The 25,319-nt window shown below is 43.1% G+C and overlaps 1 protein-coding gene across 1 annotated transcript in view; it reads left to right on the forward strand.

The window, feature by feature from the left end:
• LOC140485750 (purpurin-like) overlaps nt 1–23,731 on the forward strand; it is a 36,674-nt gene extending 12,943 nt beyond the window's left edge. Inside the window, exons 3-6 of the mRNA XM_072584235.1 lie at nt 8,230–8,366; nt 11,059–11,171; nt 20,390–20,602; nt 23,331–23,731. Of these exons, the coding sequence (XP_072440336.1) occupies nt 8,230–8,366; nt 11,059–11,171; nt 20,390–20,602; nt 23,331–23,344 (477 nt within the window). The 3' untranslated portion in view covers nt 23,345–23,731. The remainder of the gene's footprint in view (nt 1–8,229; nt 8,367–11,058; nt 11,172–20,389; nt 20,603–23,330) is intronic.
• The last annotated feature ends 1,588 nt before the right edge of the window (nt 23,732–25,319 follow it).

Genomic DNA, 25,319 nt, shown 5'->3' on the forward strand with positions numbered 1-25,319 from the left:
TGAGTTTTCAGATCCCAAAGTATTGGGCCATTGTCACTTCACACTGCACCCTGCTACTGAATGGTCCTTGAGGTTCAGGGGAGCCCACCCATTCTCACAATCATTTACCTTTGAGTCATTGTGCTGCCAGTAACTTCCTGCATGGGCTCCTTCGGCATTGCTGCTCAGTAATGAGTAATACCGAGGCCTAGTAGTCAGGTTTCCTTGGCTGCCATTATTTCTAGTTGCTGAATTTCAAACTGTTAGTATTAAATATGTTCATTCTATAGAAACAATGAAAGTAAATAATGTTCTGATTTCAAAATGTCCTTAATTTAAAGTAACAGAACTGTGTAGCTAAGCATACAGTCATTTACAGAATTGATGGTGTGAACTTTTGTCGAAGTGCAAGAGGACATAGAGGGCTGGATTTCCAACCTTGAGGTAGTGTGAGTGAGGACATTTTCCTGCTCAAGGGAGGTGGGTTGTTTCAGAGGCCTGCTTTAGTACTGTGAGATTTACTCCCCTAAGATTAAAAACAGAAAGGCACTTCAATCCTCACCCCTCACCCTTCCTTATCATGTCATGCACACCCCATTGCCCCATTACCTCATTTATTTACCCCTCCTACAACCATCTCCCCTCATACCTCAATGCCAATGTATGCCCTCCCAAACAGCTTTCATGGCCCCACATACCCCTCCACGCCAAGGTATGCCTCCCCTTTACTGTTTCATTGCACCCCATACCCACGATGCCAAACTATAGTACTTCCATGCCCATTTACCCAAAATCTGATAGAAGCAATGATCCTCATAGTAGATGATGCAAGCCTTAAAAAAGGCCTTTAATGAAAATAATCACCCATTAATAACTTTGCACGATATTTACAAAAACAAACTGCTTCTTACTACATATTAATAAAAGTATTCATGCAAGGTTTCAATAGCTGAAATTGCGAAGCACATGAAACTATCTAGCCGTATGTAAATAAACATAATGAGATTAACAGCAGAAGACATGGACCCAAAGCAGCTGCTTAGGTGGTTCAAAAGGAGAATGGCTGCCTGACGGGTCAGCCAAGCTTCACTCTCTTGAAGTACACTTGAACCCATGCTTGATTGACAGCTCTTTCTGTCTGATCTCTGCTGATTTATTTGGGATAGAATTATTAATTACATGACAAATGGTAGGTTGATTAGGCAGACTCAGCATGGATTTCTAAAGGGAAAATCATTTATAATTAACTTGCTGGAGTTTTTTGAAGAGGTAACAGAAAGGCAGTATGAGGGCAAGGCTGGTGATTTGGTGTACATGGATTTCCAGTAGACAACAGACTTGTAAGGAAAGTAATATGTCATGGTATACAAGAGACAGCAGCGACATAAATAGGTAAAGGAGTTGATACTGGGACCCTCGTTTTCCTGGTCTATATTAATGATCTGGACTGTGGTCTGCTGGGGACCATTTTAAAGTTTACAGATGACAACAAACTTGGAAGAAATATAAACGGTGAGGAGGCCAGTGCAGAACTTCAAAAATACATTGATAATTTAGTGAAGTGGGCAATTTGGTGGCAGATGAAGTTAAATGCAGAGAATTGTGAAATGATGCATTTTGTAAGAACAACATTGAAAGGCAGAATAAAATAGGGATACAATTCTAAACTGGTACAGGAGCAGAGAGACCATAACACCATAAGACATAGGAGCAGAAATTAGGCCATTCAGCCCATTGAGTTTGCTTCGCCATTGGCTGATAAGTTTCTTAACCCCATTTTCCTGCTTTCTCCCTGTAACCCTTAATCCCCATGATACTCAATAACCTATCTATCTAAGTCTAAAATATACTCCATGACCTGGCCTCCACAGCCTTCTATGACAATGAATTCCATAGATTCACCACTCTCTAGCTGAAGAAGTTTCTCCTCATCTCTGTTCTGTAAGGTCTTCCCTTTACTCTAAGGCTATGCCCTCGGGTCCTAGTCTCTCCTACCAATGGAAACATCTTCCCAACATCAACTCTGTCCAGGCCATTCAGTATTCAGTATGTTTCAATTAGATTCCCCCCTCATCCTTCTAAACTCCATCGAGTATAAACCCAGAGTCCTCAAACATTCCACATGTGTTCAATTTTTCGGTACTGGGACTATTCTTGTGTACCTCCTTTGAACACCCTCCAAGGCTAGTACATCCATCCTGAGATATGGGGTCCAAAATTGCACAAAATACTCCAAATGTGGCTTGACCAGAGCTTTATATAGCCTCAGAAATACATCGCTGCTTTTATGTTCAAGTCCTCACAAAATAAATGCTGTCATTGCATTTGCCTTCCTAACTACTGACTCAACCTGACAGTTTACCTTGAGAGAATCGTGGACTAGAACTGCCAAGTCTCCTAGCAGTTCAGGTTTCTGAATTTTCTCTCCATTTAGAAAGTGTCTCCATTCTTCCCACCAAAGTGCGTGACCTCACACTTTTCCACATTGTACTCCATCTGTCACTTCCTTACCCACTCTCCTAATGTACAAATCCTCCTGCAGCTTCCCCGCCTCCTCAATGCTACCTGTCCCTCTACCTGTCTTTGTATTGTCTGCAAATTTAGCCAGAATGCCCTCCGTTCCTTCCTCTAGATCGTTAATGTATAAAGAGAGAAGTTGTGGTACAAACATTGAGCCTTGTGGAACACCACTTGTCACCGGCTGCCATCATGAGAAGGACCCTTTTATTCCCACTTTGTGCTTTCCGCCAGAAGTCAAGCTTCTATCTGTGTTAACACCTTGCCTCTGACACTATGGGCCCTTATCTTACTCAGTAGTCTCCTGTGTGGCACCTTGTCAAAGGCCTCCCTGAAGTCTAGGTAGGTAACATCCATTGGCTCTCCTTGGTCGAACCTGCTTGTTACTTCCTCAAAGAATTCTAGCAGATTTGTCAAGTCTGACCTACCCTTGATGAAACCATGCTGACTTTGCCTTATTTTACTATACACTTCCAGGTATTCAGAAATCTCTTTCTTCACAATGGTTTCGAGGATCTTACCCATGACTGAGGTTAGGCTAATTGATCTGTAATTCTCCCTCTTTCGCTATACTCCCTTGTTAAATAGGGTGTCACGTTAGTGATTTTCCAGTCCTGTAGGACCCTTCCTGATTATAGCAATTCCTGAATCACCACTAGCGCCTCCACTATCTCCTCAGCTATTTCCCTTACAGCTCTGGGGTGTAGTCCATCTGGTCCAGGTGTTTTGTTTACCCTTAGGGCATTCAATTTTTCTAGCGCTTTCTCCTTGATGGTAGCCACCGTACTCAGCTCTGCCTCCTCATTGTCTTGAACTTTTGAGATATTACTCATGTCTCCCAAAGTGATGAATGATGCAAAGTAATTATTCAGTCTCTCAGTCATTTCTTTGTTCCTCACTACTATCTCTCCAGCATCATTTTCTAGTGGTCCAATGTCCATTTTTGCCTCTCTTTTGCCCTTTATATAACTAAACAAACTTACAGTCATCCTTTATATTACTGACTAGCTTATCCTCATATTTAATCTTCACCCTCCTTATTTCTTCCCCTCTGTTGGTCTTTGTAAGTTTCCCAATCCTCTGGTTTCCCACTGCCCTTCACCACATTATATGCTTTCTCTTTTGTTTTTATGTTATCCCTGACTTCCCTGGTCAGCCACGGTTGCCTCATCCTTCCTGCACCATGCTTCTTTTTCCTTGGGATGAGTCTCTGCTGTGTCTCCTGAAGTACTTCCAGAAACTCCTGCCATTGCTGTTCCACTGTCTTTCCTGCTAGGCTCAGCTCCCCGTCAGTTCTACCCAGCACCTCCCTTATGCCTCTGTAGTTGCCTTTACTCAGCTGTAATACCGTTACCTCTTCTATCTTCTATCTTCTTCCTCTCAAATTGCAGAGTAAATTTAATCATATTATGATCACTGCCTCCTAAGGGTTCCTCCACCTTAAGCTCCCTTATCAAGTCTGCCTCATTGCACATCACTAAATCCAGTATTGCCTGTTCCCTAGTGGGCTACACCACAAGCTGTTCCAGAAAGCCATCTCATAGACATTCCATAAAAACATTTCCTCACAATCCGCTACCAACTGGATTTTCCCAGCCCCCTTGCATATTGAAATCCCTCTTGATCACTGTAACTTTGCCTTTCTTACACACCTTTTCTATCTCCTGGTGTATCTTGTGCCCAGGCTCCTGACTACTGTTTGGAAGCCTGTATATAACTCCAACTATGGGTTTTTTTACCTTTGTGGTTCCTCAATTCTACCCGCACAGATTCTACACAAACTGACCCTACTTCATTTTTTACGACTGATTTAATTTCATTTCTTACTAATAAGGCAACTGTCCCCTCTGTCCCCTCTGTCCCCTCTGCCCACCTGCCCACCTTTTCGAGAGGATGCCTATCTTTGAATATTCAGCTCCCAATACTGATCTCCTTGCAGCCACGTCTCCGTGATTCTCTCCACCACCTGCCAATTATGATCTGCATCACAAGCTCACTTACCTTATTCATTACACGGCCTGCATTCAGATATAACAGCTTCAGTCATGTATTAAGTCTCCCTCTTCTCATTGTCATTCATTTGTCCAATGTGCTTGAAGTTTGATTGCTAACCCTTTCCATACACTCTGTCCTATATGTGTCTGTGTTGGAGACTTTAATAGCTTCTCCTGAGTTCTGGTTCTGGACTCTTACCTCCAGCTAAAATGTGGGTTTTCTAATTTCCCCTGTAACTCAACCATTCCACCACCCCCCACCAACCTCCGCCCCCCCCCCCCCCTCCCACCAGACACACACACCCACACCCCCTGTTTAAAGCCCTGGTTATGCATCTGGAAGGTCTCTGGTCTCAGCATGGCTCAATAAAGACCATCCCATTGGAACAGATCCCTTCTTGCCCAGCACTGGTGCCAATATTTTAAACCCATCTCTCCCACACCAATCTTTGAGCCATGCATTTACCTGCTTAATCTTATTGCCCCTGTGCTAATTAGCTTGTGGGTCAGGTAGTAATCCAAACATGATTATCTTTTTGGTTCCGCTTTCTAATTTAGCTCCTAGATGTTCATACTTCCTTAGCAGAACCTCTGCCCTAGTTTTTAGTATGTAGTTGGTACATACATAGACCACGACAACTGGATCTTTACCCTCCCACTCCAGGTTCCTCTGTAGCCCACATGAGACATTCTGAACATAAGCACCAGGTAGGCAACACAACCTTCAGGATTCTTGATCCTGGTCACAGAGAACAGTGTCTGTGCCCCTAACTATACCACCCCAGATACAACTACATTTGTCTTCTCCCTTTTACCCTTCCACCCCATGGTGCTACAGTCAGTCAGCTCATCCTCTCTGCAGTCCCCATTCCCGTCCACACAGGGAGCAAGACTCTTGAACCTGTTGGACAAAGACAAAGGCTAAGGCTCCTGCAATTCTACCTTCTAAATCCCTCTCACTGCCTCACTCACGGCCACACCCTCCTGTCCCTCACCACTGGACAAATTCAAGTTAGTTAGTGACTGTGTCCTGAAACACATCTGGGTAACTCTTCCCCTCCCTGATGTGTCACAGTGTTTGAAACTCCGACTCCAGCTCATTGACTCTGAGCCAGAATTCTTCCAGCAACCAACATTTACTACAGACATGGTCACTGGGAACCACAATGGGGTCTACCAGCTCCCACATCATACAGATACAACACATCATCTGACCCTCCATCCTTATTTTATTTAATTAGTTTTGGATTTGTTTTTTTCAAACTGTTTTTGTATCTTTTTTTAATGCAAGTTGTAACCAATAAGTAAGTTATAACCAATAAATGAACAAGGTTCAGTTTAACACAGATTCAAATTTAGCAGATCCCTTATTAGCCAATTAAATCACAGCCCTCCTGTGATGTCACCTTGCAGTTGAAACTCTCAGAATCAATCCCTTACCTTCCCAGGGTGCTCTCTGCTTGCTCCTGCTCAGCTCCTCTCCCAAAATGAAGGTCACAAATCTCTGAGGTAATTTTTTATGTCCCTTACCTTCCCAGGGTGCTCTCTGCTTGCTCCCGCTCAGCTCTAGTCCTAAAGTGAAGACCTGAGTGAATAGATCATTGAGGATGGCGGAGAAAGAAATTAATAAAGCAAACAGTGTTCCCAGCTTTATTAGTAGGGGCATAGAATACAACAGATGTTGAATTTGTTAGATCTCAGCTGAAGGATTCTGTACAGTCATGGCTCATACTACAGGAAAGATGTGAATGCTTGGGAGGGAATGCAAAAGCAACTTATAACAATGCTCCTAGGAATGAGAAACTAGTTATTAGGATAGATTGAAGAAGTTGGGACTGTTCTCCTTGGAAAGAAGAAGGCTGAGAGGAGATTTGATAGTTTTCAAAATCATGGGTGGGCTGAATAGAGTAGATAGGCGAAAGCTGGTACCATTCATTGAAGAAAAAAAAAGAATGAAAGGGCGTAGATTTAAAGTGTTGCACAAAAGAAGGAAAGGTAAAGTGAGGAAAGCTTTTTTCACAGGGTGAGTGGTTAGAGTATGGAATGCACTTCAGTAAGTGGTGGAGGCAAGTTCAACTGAGACATTCAAGAAGAAAATGTGTGATTATTTGGAAAGAAATGGTGGACAGGGATATGGGGATAGCCGCAGATTGGTACGAGGGAATAGAACCAGTGTAGATTAGAGTGTACATAGAACATAGAACAGTACAGCACAGAACAGGCTCTTCAGCCCACGATGTTGTGCTGACCATTGATCCTCATGTAAGATAAACCTAATGTACGAACCCTCAAATTTCTGTGACCATATGAATGGCCAGCAGTCCCTTAAATATCCCCAATGACCTCGCTTCCACAACTGCTGCTTGCAACGCATTCCATGCTCTCACAACTCTCTGCGTAAAGAACCCGCCTCTGACATCCCCTCTATACTTTCCGCCAAACAGCTTAAAACTATGACCCCTCGTGTTAACAATTTCTGCCCTGGGAAAAAGTTTCTGGCTATCGACTCTATCTATGCCTCTCATTATCTTGTACACCTCAATTAGGTCCCCTCACTTCCTTCTTTTCTTCAAGAGCAATCCTCTATTTCTGATAAAGGGTTTTTGCCCCAAAACGTTGATTTTCCTGCTCTTCGGATGCTGCCTGACCTGCTGTGCTTTTCCAGCACCACTCTAATCTAGACTCTGGTTTCCAGCATCTGCAGTCCTTGTTTTTACCTAATAGAACCAGTGTAGACATGATAGGCCAAATAGCCGCCTTCTGCACCTAACAGCTTTGTGGTTCTGCGGTTATTGCTTCTGTACAGGGGAATGAGTTTGGAAGTGCCATACTTTAGCATTATGGGCAATGGGGGTAGGAGATGGGAAAGAGAAAGTATTTTAGTATGAGGCGCCATGGGGGTTGCAATAACTTAGCAGTGCACTTCAAGGAGGACCTTTCAAAAAGTTTCATTGTGCAGAATCTGATTCATAGAAAACTGTTGCGATGCCATGAACTTTGATCCTTTAAAAATCTGGCTCAATATTATGAAAATTACAGAGGACTCGAATGTTTATCTCTACAATGGATCCAGCCAGGCTGGGAATGTTGGGGGCAAACTTGCAACCCAAACCAGTTGGCACCTTAAAAGGTACTCCCTTAAAAGTAGGGTTGAGAGATCTGGTACCTGCCAGCCAGTTTTAAAAGGGCTCCCAATCTTTATTTAAGAAGGACCAGTCTCGCACCATAATTACAAGCCCACAATTATTATTGGGATTGATCAATGTCCAACAACAGAATAAAACTTTTGAAAATAATAAATGAAGTCAGCAGGGTGAAATAAGTTGTGGAATAGAATACATGAACAGTGATTTATGTAAAACTAAAACCCTCTAAATGTCATTCAAAATTTCAATTGGATCTTCGCTCAGATATATCCTGAAACCTTTGTCATCCAAGAGGTAGTCAGATTCTGAAACTAACGAGAAAGTTCAATGGCAGTAGAAGCTAGATGGTGAACACTTGGTGAAACGGTGTAAGTAGCTATTTCAACTACTAAAGAGATTTCTCTGGGAATTTGGCCAATTTCTGATTAGCAAGGCCTCAATGAAATTCTAAGAGTATGTTTGTAAACTAAATTAAGGGCTAGTAGAATAGATTCTGTACAGAGAAAATGTATACAAAAATAATTTAATAAGTTCATAATTTGTATGTTTGTGTGTCACTAAATAATCTGAGTTTTGCATTTCCTTGACTGAAGTATTCTGGCAAGTGGTATGCTGTGGCAAAGAAAGATCCTGAAGGGCTCTTCCTTCAGGATAACATCTCAGCTGAATACTTTGTGGATGATGAGGGAACGATGACAGCTTTATCAAAGGGAAGAGTGAAACTTTTTGGGTGAGTCCCATTTATTTTGTCAATGGGTACCAACTCCAGATGTTAAAATTTACTTGACTTTTGTTTTGCATAATCCTTTTAGCATTCCATCAACTAACCACAACTAGATGGAGTTAGAACTTGAAAAAAACAATAAAAAGGTTCTTTTTAAATAATATTAAATATAATTCATAACATTGGAGTATATTACATTCTCTATGCATTATTTTAAGTGTTTGTACATGGATTCTAAATAGTTATGTCTTTCTAGTTTGTACATACATTGACATGGATAGTTTGACAAATAAATGATGAACTTAGTTGAGAAGTATAGTAATCCAAGCAAGCTGCATTTAATTTTCTGCACTGTTAATACATTTAAACGTAATAATATTGATATTTTGCAAATCATAAAGGGAATATATAAAACCGTATCCATCAATGTTATCTCGAGTAAAAGCAAAATCAACAGCTGCTAGAAATTTGAAGGATCAACAGAAATTTCTGGAAAGACTCAACAGGTTTGGCAACATTTGTGCAAAGAGAGAGAAAGAGAGAGACAATTAAACTTCCAGGTTAATGAACCCATCACAAGATCTGAAAAAAAGGCAAAGATCTGGAACGTTAGGTTCAATCTGATCGATTTAGTTTGTCATGGTTGGCAGGGATATTTGCAGGCTGGAAAATTTGAAGATTTAAAGGTTGACTGCTGTAAGATTAATGCTGAGTACATTTGGAGAATTAATTTCTGCAGGAAATGCAAGTCAAACAGGGAATGGCAGCACCATACTTAACCCCTCCTCCCTGGAGGTTATGCTGGAGGCAGTGATAACATGGAGGCAGCCTCTATTTCAAGTGAAAGAATCCAGTCAATGTGGCTGGAGGTAGCTGAGGAGGTCAACAGCCAAACCATCATTATCAGGATGTGGATACAGCGCAATAAGTGCTTAGGGCCTGGCATGGGTGACATGTGTAGACAAGAATAAAGAAAGGTATACTAATTGCAAGAATGCACGAGGACCTTTTGTAATCTATCATATAGATATACAGAATTCACACTGAGCCCTAAAACTATGGTATTGTGCAACCCATTCTACAGTGAAATACAACCAATGTCTTATGGTCTGGAAACTGCATCCTTCACATTTTTAACACTCTTGTTTCTCTCACTGTAGAGAGTAGAGAGCACCTCACTCCCAGTGGAGATGTCGAAGTGGGGTGGAATCCCATTATTATTGCAATCTTGATATCAATGAGGGAGGCACTTGGTGATTAAGAAAATGGCAGCTGGCGAGACATGTCACCAAAAGAGAAATAGAGTGTCACAAGGCTCCAGTCCTCTATGGAGTGCAATGTGTGCTGAACCACCAAGATGAACAAGGCTCTTGAGGGGCTAGTTTGGACAGCAGCCACCTAGACTGGTCGAAGTATTGGGATCATATCTTACAGCAAACCTCTGCTGAATGATTATCCTGGCTGGTCTGGCAGAGCCTTGATGGCCACAAGAATGTAGTCCATCATGCTCCATAACTGAGGAAATCCTACCTTGGAAGTAAACCTGACTGGCTCCATCTAGTCCAAACCTAAGGTAGTACAATACTTGTCACACACAAGGAATGCATCCTTCACCTGTGCAATGGAACTAAAGGCCAGCAGGTTGTGAGATCCTGTAAGTGTCAGCACTGGGCCCTGCAATGATCTGAATATAGAATATTCAGTGCAAATATCTCGACTTATGAACAATGATATCACCACAGTCATCTTGCTCCCTCTCCTCCTCCAAAAGGTCAGAGATCAGCAATCACTTCTCCAGGAGGATCACTATCACTGGATGCATTGAATTCTAAACAGCCCAAAAGGTCGAGCTTGCAGACCCTCGATCTGCAGGCTGCCAGTTAAGCTCTCTGCCACATTTGGTGAGGAATATTCAACTTGCTGAGTGTCTTCTTGTTTCAGTGAAGTTGCTCTTCAGTGAAGTTCTCCTCTTCAGTGAAGTTGCTCCTAATCAATGGTTCAGCCAATTTTTTTTATCCTTTGCAGGTTCAAAGATACAAGGATCTGGAATTCATGTGAGGTATCAAATGTTGTTTCAGCAATTGCTTTGCCCAATCACATGGAGTAATGGCAGTCTCAAAGACCTTCTCTCACAGTGACTGTGGATGGCCTCGTGCTTGCCATTTTCCCTTTTTATAATTCTCAGCAATTGATACTTTTAGGTGGCAATGATCTCTAGTGATGCACTTGTATCCTCTAACTTGCTGAGTTCCAGCTGCTGTGTTACTTATGCTGTTGCTGGAGACAAGTCCTTACCTTGGGAAAGTGGCTCTTAATTAGCTCCCTCATTACTTCAAATGTCTTCCTGCTTTTGCCACGTGGGTTGCATTGATACACAACAACAGCTCCTGAGAGAATGGAGGATTATAGGGATATGTTGGGATACCAGCCTAGTGCCTTTTACCCATTTTCCCAGCTATCCCTGCATCTAAAGCTTCCTCCACTGCCCTGGTAAAATCTCATGTGTTATATGTCTCTTTCTCTTCATAGATGCTGTCAGGTTTATTGAGCATTTCAAGCATTTCCTGTTTTTAATCTAATGTAGTCTGTTAAAACTTCTGTTTTATTTCAATTTATCGAAAAATACCTTCTTGTATTTGTGTTTGAGCATTGTAACTTATTTTCTGCATTAACTAAATGGATGAACCTTGGCTGGTAGGTTCTGGGTGATTTGTGCAGATATGGCAGCTCAGTATAATGTCCCTGACCCTCACATCCCAGGGAAAATGGAAATGGCTTACCAAGGACTCGCAAGCTACCTGTCCAGTGGAGGTGAGAGATTCGTACTTTTTATGTTTTTATAATTACAAGTAGCGCCTCGACATACAAACGACCCCATTCACGAACAGATTGGTTTACAAACAGGATTGTACGTACAATTTTGCTTCACCGTACGTACGAAATTCAAGGTACGAACGCAAAAAGCCCGTGTGCGACCACATGGTTTCATTGTTCTGCTTTGCTACACGTTTGTTGAACGCAAAAGCTCTCGGGCTCCACGTGATCTCATTCAGTTCATCTTTGGTGCGTGCACTGTGAACAGCGTTCGTTGCTACATCCAAGTATTCTTATGCTATCCGAACAATGGGAAAAATTGATTCAGTTCGCGAACTTTTTGGTTCGCGAACCGGGTCCCGGAATGGATTAAGTTCATAAGTCGAGGTACTACTGTACTTAGCTGATGCTTAATAATCAAATAATTTTTTTTTAAAAATTGTTTTTTAATGGTAGTGTTTTTACATAGAGAGTCATAGAGATGTACAGCATGGAAACAGACCCTTCGGTCCGACCTGTCCATGCCAACCAGATATCCCAACCCAATCTAGTCCCACCTGCCAGCACCCGCCCCATATCCCTCCAAACCCTTCCTATTCATATGCCCATCCAAATGTCTTTTAAATGTTGCAATTGTACCAGCCTCCACCACAAACTCTGGCAGCTCATTCAACACACGTACCACTCTGTGTGAAAAAGTTGCCCCTTAGGTCTCTTTTATATCTTTCCCCTCTCACCCTAAACCTATGCCCTCTAGTTCTGGACTCCCCGACTGCAGGGAAAAGACTTTGCCTATTTACCCTATCCATGCCCCTCATGATTTTATAAACCTCTATAAGGTCCCCCCTCAGGCGCTCCAGGGAAAACAGCCCCAGCCTGTTCAGCCTCTCCCCATAGCTCAAATCCTCCAACCCTGGCAACATCCTTGTAAATCTTTTCTGAACCCTTTCAAGTTTCACAATATCTTTCCGATAGGAAGGAGACCAGAAATGCACACAATATTCCAACAGTGGCCTAACCAATGTCCTATACAGCTGCAACATGACCTCCCAACTCCTGTATTCAATGCTCTGACCAATAAAGGAACGCATACCAAACGCCTTCTTCACTATCCTATCTACCTGCGATTATTAGACAATTTGTATTGGCCCATGTTCACCAGTAACTGCAGTATTGAAAACTGTGAAGGCTGTGCAGTAAATCCAGACCTCAATGTAGTGCCATGTAATGGCCTACAGAGACCACACTATGGCAGACTAACAATCTGCATACAGTTCTGGCCAGAAGTTATTAGCTCTGATATTGCCAGAGGAGGCAATAGTGGCACGCATTCCATGTGAAAGTTAATTCTTGTAAGTAATTTTCACATGAATGCATACCACTATTTCCAAAAGCCTTGAATCCAAATGAGAAAATGGGCACTGTGAAGAAAATTAATTGTAGTAATTAGTTTTCTTCTAGTGTTCATGTTCTCATTTTGGATTCCTCCACTGTTCCATTCAGCGTATTGCTGACCTCAATCAGTGTACTGTTGTTCTCAGCAACAGGTGGCACTTATATTTAAAGGTCTTGGTCAGGCTTGTACCTATCGGTTAGTTATTTGCCTAATATTTCTGGCCACTGCTTAATTAGTTTCAAGGTGTTTTGTTCTCTCTCTTGAATGTTCACTTTGGCTACACAAAGTGTTTTTTCTGGTTTTGTACTGCTGCCTCTTTTTGCCTAATTGTAAAATTAATTCTGTTCATGTGAGTCAGTTGAATTGGAAATGGTCTTTAAATGGTCCATATTCAAGGATTACAATGCCACTCAGACTTCCCAATTTTCAAGGATGTCGTTTAGATGCTCAGGTTGAAAACCCACACCTGGTACCCATGACCTTGCTGGCATAATAGCAGAGATAGGCATGGCCTAATACTCCCCAATTTTCATTTAGTCAGGCCAAGTCTTTACACGGTCATGATTCACTGCTCCTCAGATGTATTGTGAAGCATGGTCTCCAGGAGAGAACCTTTCAAAAGGTGAATTGAAAAGGTCCTCCTCACATTCTCCAAGCTAAGATACGCTCCTGAAACAACCCTCATGACCCTCCATGCCATTCATAACTTTACACTATGCCAAAAGGCTCCATTCATTACAAACCAATACAAGTGTCATTCTATACGTGCACCACCCTCTGCGTGAAAAAGTTGTCACTTAAGTCCCTTTTAAATTTTCCCATTTCATCCTATTCCTATGCCCTCAAGTTCTGGACACCCCACCCCAGGGAAAAGACTTTGTCTATTTACCCTATCCATGCCCCTCATAATTTTATAAACCTCTATAAGGTCACCCCTCAGCCTCAGACGCTCCAGGAAAAACATCCCCAGCCTGTTCAGCCTCTCCCTGTGGCTCAGATCCTCCAACCCTGGCAACATCCTTGTTAATCTTTTCTGAACCCTTTCAAGTTTCACAACATCTATCCAATAGGAGGGAGACTAGAATTGCACACAATATTCCAAAAGTGGCCTAACCAATGTGCTGTACATCCACAGCATGACCTCCCAACTCCTATACTCAATACTTTGACTGGGACGTTGTGGAGGCTAGTATAGATTAGATTAGATTACTTATATTGTGGAAACAGGCCCTTCGGCCCAACAAGTCCACACCGACCCGCCGAAGCGTAACCCACCCAGACCCATTCTCCTACATTTACCCCTTCACCTAACACTACAGGCAATTTAGCAAGGCCAATTCACCTAAATTACAACATTTAAAAAAGCAAGTGGATGAGTAAATGAATAGGAAGGGTTTAGAGGGATAAGGGTCAGCTGCTGGCAAATGGGATTAGATTAATTTAGGATATCTGGTCAACAGGGACAAGTTGGACTGAAGAGTCTGTTTCCGTGCTCTACATCTCTATGACTATATTTAGATCCTTTAATGTTCCAATACCTGAAAATGTAAGGCATTTAATTATGTCGATCAAATGGGGGTTCAGGTGTTTCAGTGCTCTAATAGATGTCTGAGCTCTTAACCAATGATATATTATGAGGTTAATCCCTACAATTCTTTGAAGAACACAGTCAATCAATTGCTTCTCCTTCTTTGCTATAGACTATTTCATTCCAAATATTTGATCAAAAATGTGACACTGGTGTATTTCCCCCATACTAATTATGGGCCTGTCAACTTCAGATGTGGGGAAATCCTCATTTAAGGCAACAGGAAGCCATTTCAGAAGTGACTTGAGTTGGAAGGTTGCGTCATCCAAACAGATATGACGAAGACAGAGAAACTAGGAGAATGGAATGGAATTTTATTGGACACAGACTGTAAATAATTAGAGTCAAAAAGTGTGGCGCTGGGAAAGCACAGCAGGTCGGGCAGCATCCGAGGAGCAGGACAGTCGACGTTTCGGGCATGATTCCTTCGTAAGGACTGATGAAAGGCTTATGTTAAAAACGTCATCACTCCTGCTCCTCGGATACTGCCCGACCTGCTGTGCTTTCCCAGTGTTTGACTTTGATCTGCAGTCCTCATTTTCTCCTGTAAATAAATATAGTCAAAGTAGCAGTGGGAGTCAACAGGCGTATATTCAATACTGATTGTTAGCCTGTCCTCAGAAATGGAGGCAGACCAATTAAGGGCAGGAAGAAATGGAGATGAACCTTTTAAAGCTGGGAAATGTATTGGATACAAAGTGTATGAAATGTTCGAAAGGCAGGAGTGGTCTGAAATAATTGCTGATATGCAGGAAAAAAAGAGGATCTTGTGGAAATGGATGAAAAATAGCTACAAGTCTGTGAGAACTAAACTCTACAACACGCAACAAAAGTTCAACAAAACATGTTCCAACAAAACAATCAATCTTTATTAAAAGGAAACTGCATGCAGAGTGGCTGGATTTGGAAAAGAGAGAGTTGATCACAGCTCTGAGTGCCTCACAAGTTTGCGCTTACAGAGAGAAAAGCAGGAATCTTTACACTTAAAACTTATCGATAGCTATCAATAACTATCACTAGAGGTTAGTCATCCATTAACTGGTACGTTGAGTTATGCTCTGTTATTATTTCAGAGGTTGATCATATTGACCTCCTAAAACCAAGTGCCACATAGGACATCTTACAATCCCATCCTTGTTGGGGGCTCAGACAATTTTGTGGAATGTCTTTATTTGGGCTTAATTAGTATCCCAGAATTTATGTGGAGCCAGCCTGATCAAGCTCTGCTGAGGTTTACCAAGGTTAAAGAGTTTATGTGGACTCAGCCTATGTCAAGTCCTGCTGAGGTTAGCAATGTTTTGACCTTTGTTATAGTCTTAACTTGTGTCAGGCAGCTCTGGGGTCACACAAAGGACAGTCAAAGTGTATCTTACAACCAGGGAATGGCCAGTTTTCCCATCATATAACTATTGTGTTTCACACAATTCCACAATCTGACAAGGACTGGAACAAATAGCATTCTTTATTCCATGCAAATTATGCATAACTAGTACACGCAATCCTTAAAGCTCAGAGGTCTAGGCAAAGTAAATATAGAGAAATTGTTACCACTGACAGAAAGATCAAAACCAGAAAATGCTGAATCAAGAATGGTGAAAGAACCAAAGGTGATGTGAGGAAAAAAAAATGGCTTCTTAACATAACCAGTGGTTAGGATCTGGAATGCCCTGCTTGAAAGGGTGATGGGTGCAGATTCAGTTGTGCTTTTCAAAACAGAGTTGGCTAATTACCTAAATAGATCATCTTTCAGGGTCAAGAGGAAAAGGTGGAGGAATCAGAATAGCCAGATTGCTCTTGCAAAGAGCTAGAATAGATGCAACAGTCTGAAATGGCCTCCTTCTCCATGACAACCAATCAATAATTCCTTTATCTTGAGGATGTTGGAGATGTTTAAGAAAAATTATTCAATGTGAGAATGATAAAATGAAAAGTCGCAAATATATATGGGGAAAGACTGAATAAGAGGTGGAAAATACATACCAAGGAAAAAAATGAGTTAAGTGGGTCAAAAACAGGCTGAAATTATTTTTCTACTGCAGTTATCTTGTTTGTGGATTTTGGAATGGAGGTAGAAATGTTAGTGGAAATTGGAAATAGGAGAACATGGAGAGCAAATCATTAGAGGAGACAAAGTCAGTAACAGTCTGGGAAATGATGGCTTGAAGTTCAATGGTGAAGTCATTGATCCAGGGGAGGTAGGAGGATGTATTGGATAGTTTTCAGGCAGCCAACCATATGGAGCTTGCTTGACCAAACAACAACACCATTGTCAGCGTGTTTGATGACCGTGTCCGGGGTGTACCTGAGAGAATGGAGTGCCAGAATCAGAAGAGTTAGAATTAGCAAGAGAGAACAGAAATTGAGAAGGATGAGTTCAAGCTGCTCCCAATTCCCAGTGAAAGATTGAGAAAAGGAATAGAGCAGGAAGAGGACTCCAGGTGGAATGAGAATTCTGAAGTTGGATAAATGTCATTGGTAAGATCTAGCATGGAGGCGAAGGTGACAAAGGGACAGCCCAACAGTGAAAGAATGATGATATTGTTCTAGGTCAGGATGGTGTGTGGCTTGAAGGAGATCTTGGAGTTGGCAGTGTTCCTATGTATCTGCTCCCCTTGTCATTCAGGGCTTGGGCTTTGAAGGTGCTATAGAAGGATTCTTGATGAGTTTTTTAATGGATGAGACACACTGTTACTGCTGAGCATGAGGGTGGAGGAAGTGAATATTTAAGTTTGTTAAATAAGCTTGATTAAGTATTCTTTATTCTAAATGGTATTGAGCTTCCTCAGTGTTGTTGGAGATGTGATCATCTAAACAAACAGGAAGTGTTCTACTTCACTCCAGATTTGTGTCCTGCAGATGGTAAATAAGCTTTGGAGAATTAGGAAGTGAATTACTTGCAGAATTCCCAATTCCTGACCTGTTCTTGTAGCCACAGCATTAACATGGCTGGTCATGGTAAGTCCCTGGTCAATTATATCATAGAATCCAGCTACAATGTGGAAGCAGGTTATTCAGTCCATCAAGTCTACAATGCCTTTCCAAAGAGCATTCCTCCCACTATATCCCTGCATTTCCCATGGCCAATCCACCTAACTTTCATATCACTGGATGTTGTGGGCAATTTAGCATGGCCAATTCACTCAACTTCCACATCTTTTGACTGTATTACCCACCCCCAGAATTTTGATAGTGATACAGCAGTGTCAAGTAGATGATTAGACTTTTTCAGTTTTGATGATGATTGCCTGGCAATTGTGTGGCACAGATACAAATCATGGCTTTTAAACAAATAGATTCACATTAGAATTCATCAATGCCTTGGTTTCATGTCTCATTTAGAATTTATCAATTTAAAAAAGTTATGAATTCACAAATTACATACCTTTTGGAAATCAGGTTTGGCCTAGATTTCTGCTCCAAGGCAAATGGCTAAAGTGAGGAAATGCTCTAGCTTTGGTACACCGATTTCAAAATAAATGTTCCTGAATGGTGGGAATCTTCAATCTGGTCTTTGTCATGTTTTTGGCTTTGCAGTGGACTCTTACACTAAGAAATGTCATTGAATCCAAAAATTGACATGGAGCCTTTTCGATTTTAATAAAAAGGCCCACCACCTTTGAGGAAAATCAGAGGCATCCCTGGAGATGGTCGAGTGCCAAGGCAAGCTCTTTAAAAGCTGAAAAATGTGTTGCTGGAAAAGCGCAGCAGGTCAGGCAGCATCAAAGGAGCAGGAGAATCGACATTTCGGGCATAAGCCTGAAGAAGGCCTCATGCCCGAAACGTCGATTCTCCTGTTCCTTGGATGCTGCCTGACCTGCTGCGCTTTTCCAGCAACACATTTTTCAGCTCTGATCTCCAGCATCTGCAGTCCTCACTTTCTCCAAGCTCTTTAAAAGGTCCTCCTGGGAGCAGATGCGGCAGAGACGAAGGAATTGGGAATATGGGATGGCGTTTTTACAGGGGGCAGGGTGGGAGGAGGTGTAGTCTAGGTAGCTGTGGGTGTCCAAAACCGTACCACCCAGATGGCCTCCTTCTTCAAGGACCGCAATTTCCCCCCAGACGTGGTTGACGATGCCCTCCACCCCTCCATCTCTTCCACTTACCACTCCGCCGCCCTTGAGCCCCGCCCCTCCAACCGCCACCAGGACAGAACCCCACTGGTCCTCACCTACCACCCCACCAACCTCCATGTCCAGCATATCATCCGCCGTCATTTCCACCACCTCCAAACGGACCCCACCACCAGGGACATATTTCCCTCCCCCCCCCTATCAGCGTTCCGAAAAGACCACTCCCTCCGTGACTCCCTCGTCAGGTCCACACCCCCCACCAACCCAACCTCCACTCCCGGCACCTTCCCCTGCAACCGCAAGAAATGCAAAACTTGCGCCCACACCTCCCCCCTTACCTCCCTCCAAGGTCCCAAGGGACACTTCCATATCCCCCACAAATTCACCTGCATCTCCACACACATCATCTATTGCATCCGCTGCACCCGATGTGGCCTAGTCTATATTGGGGAGACAGGCCGCCTACTTACGGAACACCTCTGGGACACCCGGACCAACCAACCCAAGCACCCCGTCGCCCAACACTTCAACTCCCCCTCTCACTCCACCAAGGACATGCAGGTCCTTGGACTCCTCCATCACCAGACCATAGCAACACGACGCTTGGAGGAAGAGCGCCTCATCTTCTGCCTGGGAACCCTCCAACCACAAGGGATGAACTCAAATTTCTCCAGTTTCCTCATTTCCCCTCCCCCCACCTTGTCTCAGTCAAATCCCTCAAACTCAGCACCGCCTTCCTAACCTGCAATCTTCTTCCTGACCTCTCCACCCCCACCCCACTCCGGCCTATCACCCTCACCTTGACCTCCTTCCACCTATCGCATTTCCAACGCCCCTCCCCCAAGTCCCTCCTCCCTACCTTTTATCTTAGCCTGCTGGACACACTTTCCTCATTTCTGAAGAAGGGCTGATGCCCGAAACATCGATTCTCCTGTTCCTTGGATGCTGCCTGACCTGCTGCGCTTTTCCAGCAACACATTTTCAGCTACAATGAAAATGATGTCAATTTGAGTGCAATACAGAGTTCAAATAGCCCTTTTGAGATTGGGCTTCCTTTGTCTGTGAACTACAGTCTGCCCCCTTTTGCTTCCAGTGAGAATGAGGCCAGAATGTCAAGGCTGATGACAGTTTATAAATAGGGAAGTCCTGTTACAACTGCAGGATGTTGGTGAAGCCAAACCAGGAGATCTATGTACAGTTAGGCTCCGGCTTTTCAGATAAAATGCATTTACATTGGAGGCAGCTGAAAAGAAATTCACTCGGCTGATTCCTGAGATGAAGAATTTGACTTATCAAGAACAGTTAAACAGGTAAACCCTGTGTTCATTCGGGTTTAGGAGAATGAGGGGGCTTGACAAGGGAGGTGTTGAAGAAATGTTTCCACTGGTTGGGGAATTTCAAACTAAGGGGCATTGTTCCAAAGTAAAGGGGCACACATTTAAAACTAAAACTTTTTTCACTGTGTAGTGAATACCTGGAACTTCTACCCAGGTACCCAGAGAAAGCAGAAAGCATTTAAAGAAGAGCGGGATAGATTTTGTAAGATCCAAAAGTTGAGAGCTATGAGGAACTGGAACAAAGAGAAGTTGAGGCCTTTGGAAAGATCATTTATGATTTTATAGAATGGTCCAACAAGCTGAGGAACTGATTGGTTTATTCCTGGTCCTTTTTCTTATGTTATCTACCCTTTCTGAGCCTCTGTGGCATCTCATAGTTGGCTAAACTTTGTGGGAAGAGCCCAAGTGTTTTGGTAGATACCACTGAGGTTTAGTGTGGCCTCCTCTTGTAACCAACTAATCTCAGAGAGCCAGCTAATGTCCTGGGTACCCAGGTTTGATTCTCAACATGGCAAACAGTCAAATTTGAGTCCAATAAAAATCGGGAAGTAGAGTCTAATGATGACCATTAATTCATTGTTGGAGAAACCCATCTGGTTCACTCATATCCTTTAGGGAAGGAAACTACCATCCTTACCTGGTCTGGCCTACATGTGACTCCAGACCCACAGCAATGTGGTTGGCTCTTAACTGCCCTCTGGGATGTATATAAACTTTGAACGGACCTCTGTATTCATAATTAGACTTGCTTTGTATCAGCTGCAAGCAGTGACAATCAATGTGAAATTATCAGCTACTGAATAGTGTTTGATTCCGTTTTCTAGGTGATCACTACTGGGTTATTGACACTGACTACGATAACTATGCTATTACCTATGCTTGCCGTAGACAGAAGGCTGATGGAACCTGCGATGATGGTTATGCTATCGTCTTCTCCCGCAGCCCACTTGGTCTTCCACCAAACATCCAGCGCATTGTACGTCGGAAACAAGAAGAGATTTGTCTCTCGGGACAGTTTGAACCAGTGCTGCAATCTGGTGAGTAATATTAAAATTTGTTAACAACCAACAGAAACTCAATATCCATTCTCCTTTTGGAAGGGAGTAACCTATTCTTAATGATTGAGCTTAGAAAAAGGAGCTGTGAAATCTATTGTTGCTTTACTTGTGTTTGAGATGCATCATGTATGGATGGAGAGTATCAGCACTCAGGACTCACATCAGGACTATTTAAATGATGCACTAAGATAAGAAATCAGTACTTGTCATATGACATTTTCATGATTTGAGGCTTCAGCTACACTTGACTGAATTCACAATAAACTTACTGTACAAGTTGAGACACTAACAGCCAGCAAAGACTCTCCAGTAATGGAACAGTTTTCTCTACAATCCAAATCATCATCATCCAATATTCTCTTGAGTGCCTTAACAAACCTGCCTCCACCACATTCCATTCCCTAACTACTTGTGGGCAAAAAAGTTTTTTTCCTCCATCATCCTTCCCTTTATACTGCTTTTGTACCTATAAAACTAACACCTTACATGCCAACTACTGGGAAATAAGCACTTTCCCTTTCCCAGGATAGTTACTCATCTGGGCCAAAAGAAGGTACTAAGTACTGCCAGAAACATAATTGTACAATTAACACACTCAAGCAATACCTCTGAGATTGGGACTGTTCAAGAGGAGTACATTGCTTAGTGGCTGGCTAGATTATGATTATCTCCTGAACTCTCCGTGATGTTTTCAATATCTGGACAATAAGAAATGCAATGGAGAAGATATTGGAGGATGTAGAATGAGAGCAGTTGCAGACTTGACCACCAGCATTCCTAACCTCCGGAATAATCAGAAATCAGCTCAAATAATAACATTTCACTAAATTACCACATATCCCCAAGATAACAACTGTCACAATTCTGATAATTACTGAACTAATGATGCCCTCTCCAGAGCCCAGTCTGGACGTAGGGGGCGGGGATTTAATTGGGCGGCAGTGTGCCAAGTGAGGATTTATTGCCTTCCCTCCTCTACCCCAAATAACTCCAGGATAGAATAGAATATCCTTTCTTGTCATGTGTGCTCAAGTACAAAAGTACAGGAGTACAGTGAAAGGTACAGGTACCTAGGTACAAATCTTAAGATACAAAAGAGGAATAAAAAGAAATGTGGTTGTATTACTTTACAGTGTTTAAAGAAAAACGGGATTGGCATTACAGGCAGATAAAAAAATTCAAATACACATGACATTGCAACAGCTCAGCACAGGGGCTTCTATACGTGGTCAGACCGCCCTTGCTAGACCCAGTCCAACAACTGTGCCTGTTCCAATCCAAACCTCCAGTCTGCTCCACAGGGGCTCGCAGCTGCTCCAGAGTCAGGGGCCTTTGCTTCCCCGTGCTGCCCGTTACTCAGGGAATGCTTCCCCCACGCTGGTCGCTGCTCCAGGACTGCTTGCTGCTGCCCTGGACTGCTTTCCCTATGCCGGCCCATGCTCTGGGAATTCTTCCCTCCCCACCTTGCTCTGGGACTGCTGTCCCCCCCGTGCTCTGGGACCGCTATCCCCCCCGTGCTCTGGGAGTGCTCCCCCCCACCCCGTGCTCTGGGACTGCTTTCCCCCTTCTCTGGGACTGTTTTGCTCCTGCTCTGGGACTGTTTCCCCCCCACCCCCTGCTCTGGGACTGCTTTCCCCCCGTGTGCTCTGGAGCTGCTTCCCCAACACCTCCGCTGTTTCTGGGACTGCTATCCCCCCCGTGCTCGGGGGCCGTTATAACCCCCCCGCCCCCGTGCTCTGGGACTGCTTTCCCCGTGTGCTCTGGGACTGTTTCCTCCCCCCCCCACCACCGCTGGAAAAGCACAGCAGGTCAGGCAGCATCCGAGGAGCAGGAAAATCAACGTTTTGGGCAAAAGCCCTTCATCAGGAATGAGGCAGGGAGCCTCCGGGGTGGAGGTATAAATGGGAAGGGGGGTGGGGCTGGGGTGGAAGATGGCTAAGAGTACAATGGGTGGATGAAGGTGAGGATGAAGATGAGACTCACTGAAATCCTTGTGGAGGCTTTTGCCCAAAATGTCAATTTTCCTGCTCCTTGGATGCTGCCTGTCCTGCTGTGCTATTCTTGACTCTGATCTCCAGCATCTGCAGTCCTCACTTTAGCCTTACTGTGAATCCTCTTACAAGGATGCCCACCTTAAAGAAGTTCTCCTCCTCTCTCTACAAGGATTTCCGTGAGTCTCACCTTTACCCCCACCTCCGTCAATGCCTTGTATTCTTAGCTGCCTTCTCCCCAGCCATACCCCCTTCCCATTTATCTCTCCACCCCGGATGCTCCCTGCCTCATTTCTGATGAAGGGCTTTTGGCCGAATTGTCAATTTTCCTGCTCCTCAGATGCTGCCTGACCTGCTGTGCTTTTCCAGCACCACTCTAATCTTGACTAAAGAAAATTATACCCAAGTGCCCATTTAACTTCAGTGATATTGAGATTTTAAAGTGATTACAAGTGGCTGCTCAATAGTGTAGTATTTAGCTCTTGCTCTCATAGGGTGTCTGGGTTATACCTATTGAGGCGTCAGTGCCGGTGAATGGTATTTAAGTGAAGGAATCTTCCCTTGACCTCAAGCACTCCAGTAATAGTCACTGGTGGAGGCTGAGATTAGAGCTACACAAATTAATGGGACTATTTTAGAAAATAATAGAGTTTTTTAAATTTAACCAAATACCTGATGACCTTATTTCATTTCTCACGAATTCATTTTTATTTTAGGTGCCTGCCCTTGAAGTCTAATGAGAAAAACAACTTTTCTGAAGACAGAACACTTACATTACGAAATGGAATTATAAAGAGAGATTATATCTACAGTTGAAAATAACTTAAATATCCTAGGAAATATCCTGGTCAAAAGTAGTTGGCTATCACAAATCAAAATTCTTTTTGTACTTTTTAATTGCAGACATAATGCTTGGGCCTTGGACGAAGTTTTCATTCTGAAATGTATCATAAATGTGAAAGTTTTGTAGCAAACACTCTAATGAAATTTAAAGAGCATTTGCTCTGAAATAATAGAGAAGAAAATAAGAATTCTGTTGTTATGCAATGTGTTTATCCAGAAATAGACATAACTGAGTCTTTTATCAACAAAAATAAAGACCATCTTAATATAAGGATTCTGCCCTTAGCAATATACAGTGGGATACTTCTGATTGCCCACCACAGTTAGAATCTTAAAGGGGTCTGAGCAACTTTGACAATGGAAAACGTTGTGACAGAATCGGTCGAGATTCTCTATGGCCAATTTTGACTTTGGCAGTATCTCATTTCAACATTTAAGCTTGTTGCAAATAGCGATTTGAGTTTCTCACTAGGTAGGTGAGTTGCTAATTAAGAGGGAAGCCAGCTTGTTAACAGTCCAATTCACCTGTTTAATATTCAGCTTCTTATTTTAACAAATATGCCAAACAGTCAATATGACTGAGAAAACACACCATGGAAATCTGCGTGAGCACCTGATGAATTCAACTTGCTGCTTGCTTCCACGTTGGGCATGTGGTATCAATATCTCTGAGCATGCTCACCAATTCTGAACCGGATGCTCACATTTTTGTGCTGTATTGCATTGACATTTTGCATTTGTCCCTGCCCACATAGCGGGAGTGTCAATTTGTTCCTTCTTTCTCTGGGGCAAATTTCTAGAACTATGCAGTTCCATGCTGGCAGTTCTTGTCTGAGTGTATAAGTGGTTTTTGAAAATGGCACAAGCACAAGAGATGCTGGTATTTTGACGGTTGTCTATTCATTGGTGAATTGTTCTGGGAATGGTACCTGGTAGGATGGGATTGGACGTGAAGCACACTAAGTGGTGGGGCAAGTAGTTAATGGGCTGAATTGGTTAAGATACAGTGAGAAAATGTGTTTGGCAAGAGATAGATTGTGTGAGGGGACTCTCTAGCTTGAGGTACAGACAAACGTTTTTGTGGCCAGCAGCGAAAAATCAGAATGGTGTATTGCTTCCCTGGTGCCAGGATCAAGGAGGTCTCAGAGAGGGTGCAGAATGTTCTCACAAGGGAGAGGGGCCAGCAGGAGGTCATTGTCCACATTGGAACCAACAACATGGAAAGGGAAATGGTTGAGATTCTGAAGGGAGATTAGAGAGAGTTAGGCAGGAATTTAAAAAGGAGGTCCTCAAGAGTAGTAATATCTGGATTACTCCCAGTGTTATGAGCTAGTGAGGGTACGAATAGGAGGATAGAGCAGATGAATGCATGGCTGAGGAACTGGTGTACGGGAGAAGGATTCACATTTTTGGATCAATGGAAGCTTTTTTGGGATAGAAGTGATCTGTACAAGAAGGACGGATTGTACCTAAATTGGAAAGGGACTAACATACTGGCAGGGAGGTTTGCTAGAGCTGCTCGGGAGGATTTAAACTAGTAAGGTGGGGGGTGGGGCGGCAGACCCAGGGAGATAGTGAAGAAACTGGTACAGTTGAGAACAAAGGTGAGTCAAACAGTCCGGGCAGACAGGGACAAAGCAGAGAACAAGGTAGGACTGATAAATTAAACTGCATTTATCTCAATGCAAGAGGTCTAACAGGGAAGGCAGATGAACTCAGGGTATGGTTAGGAAAATGGGACTGGGATATCATAGCAATGTCAGAAACATGGGCTCAGGGATGGGCAGGACTGGCAGCTTTTAATGTTCCAGGATACAAATGCTACAGGAAGGATAGAAAGGGAGGCAAGAGAGGAGGGGAAG

Source organism: Chiloscyllium punctatum, chromosome 14 (assembly GCF_047496795.1).
Source record: "Chiloscyllium punctatum isolate Juve2018m chromosome 14, sChiPun1.3, whole genome shotgun sequence".
Classification (NCBI taxonomy): domain Eukaryota; kingdom Metazoa; phylum Chordata; class Chondrichthyes; order Orectolobiformes; family Hemiscylliidae; genus Chiloscyllium; species Chiloscyllium punctatum.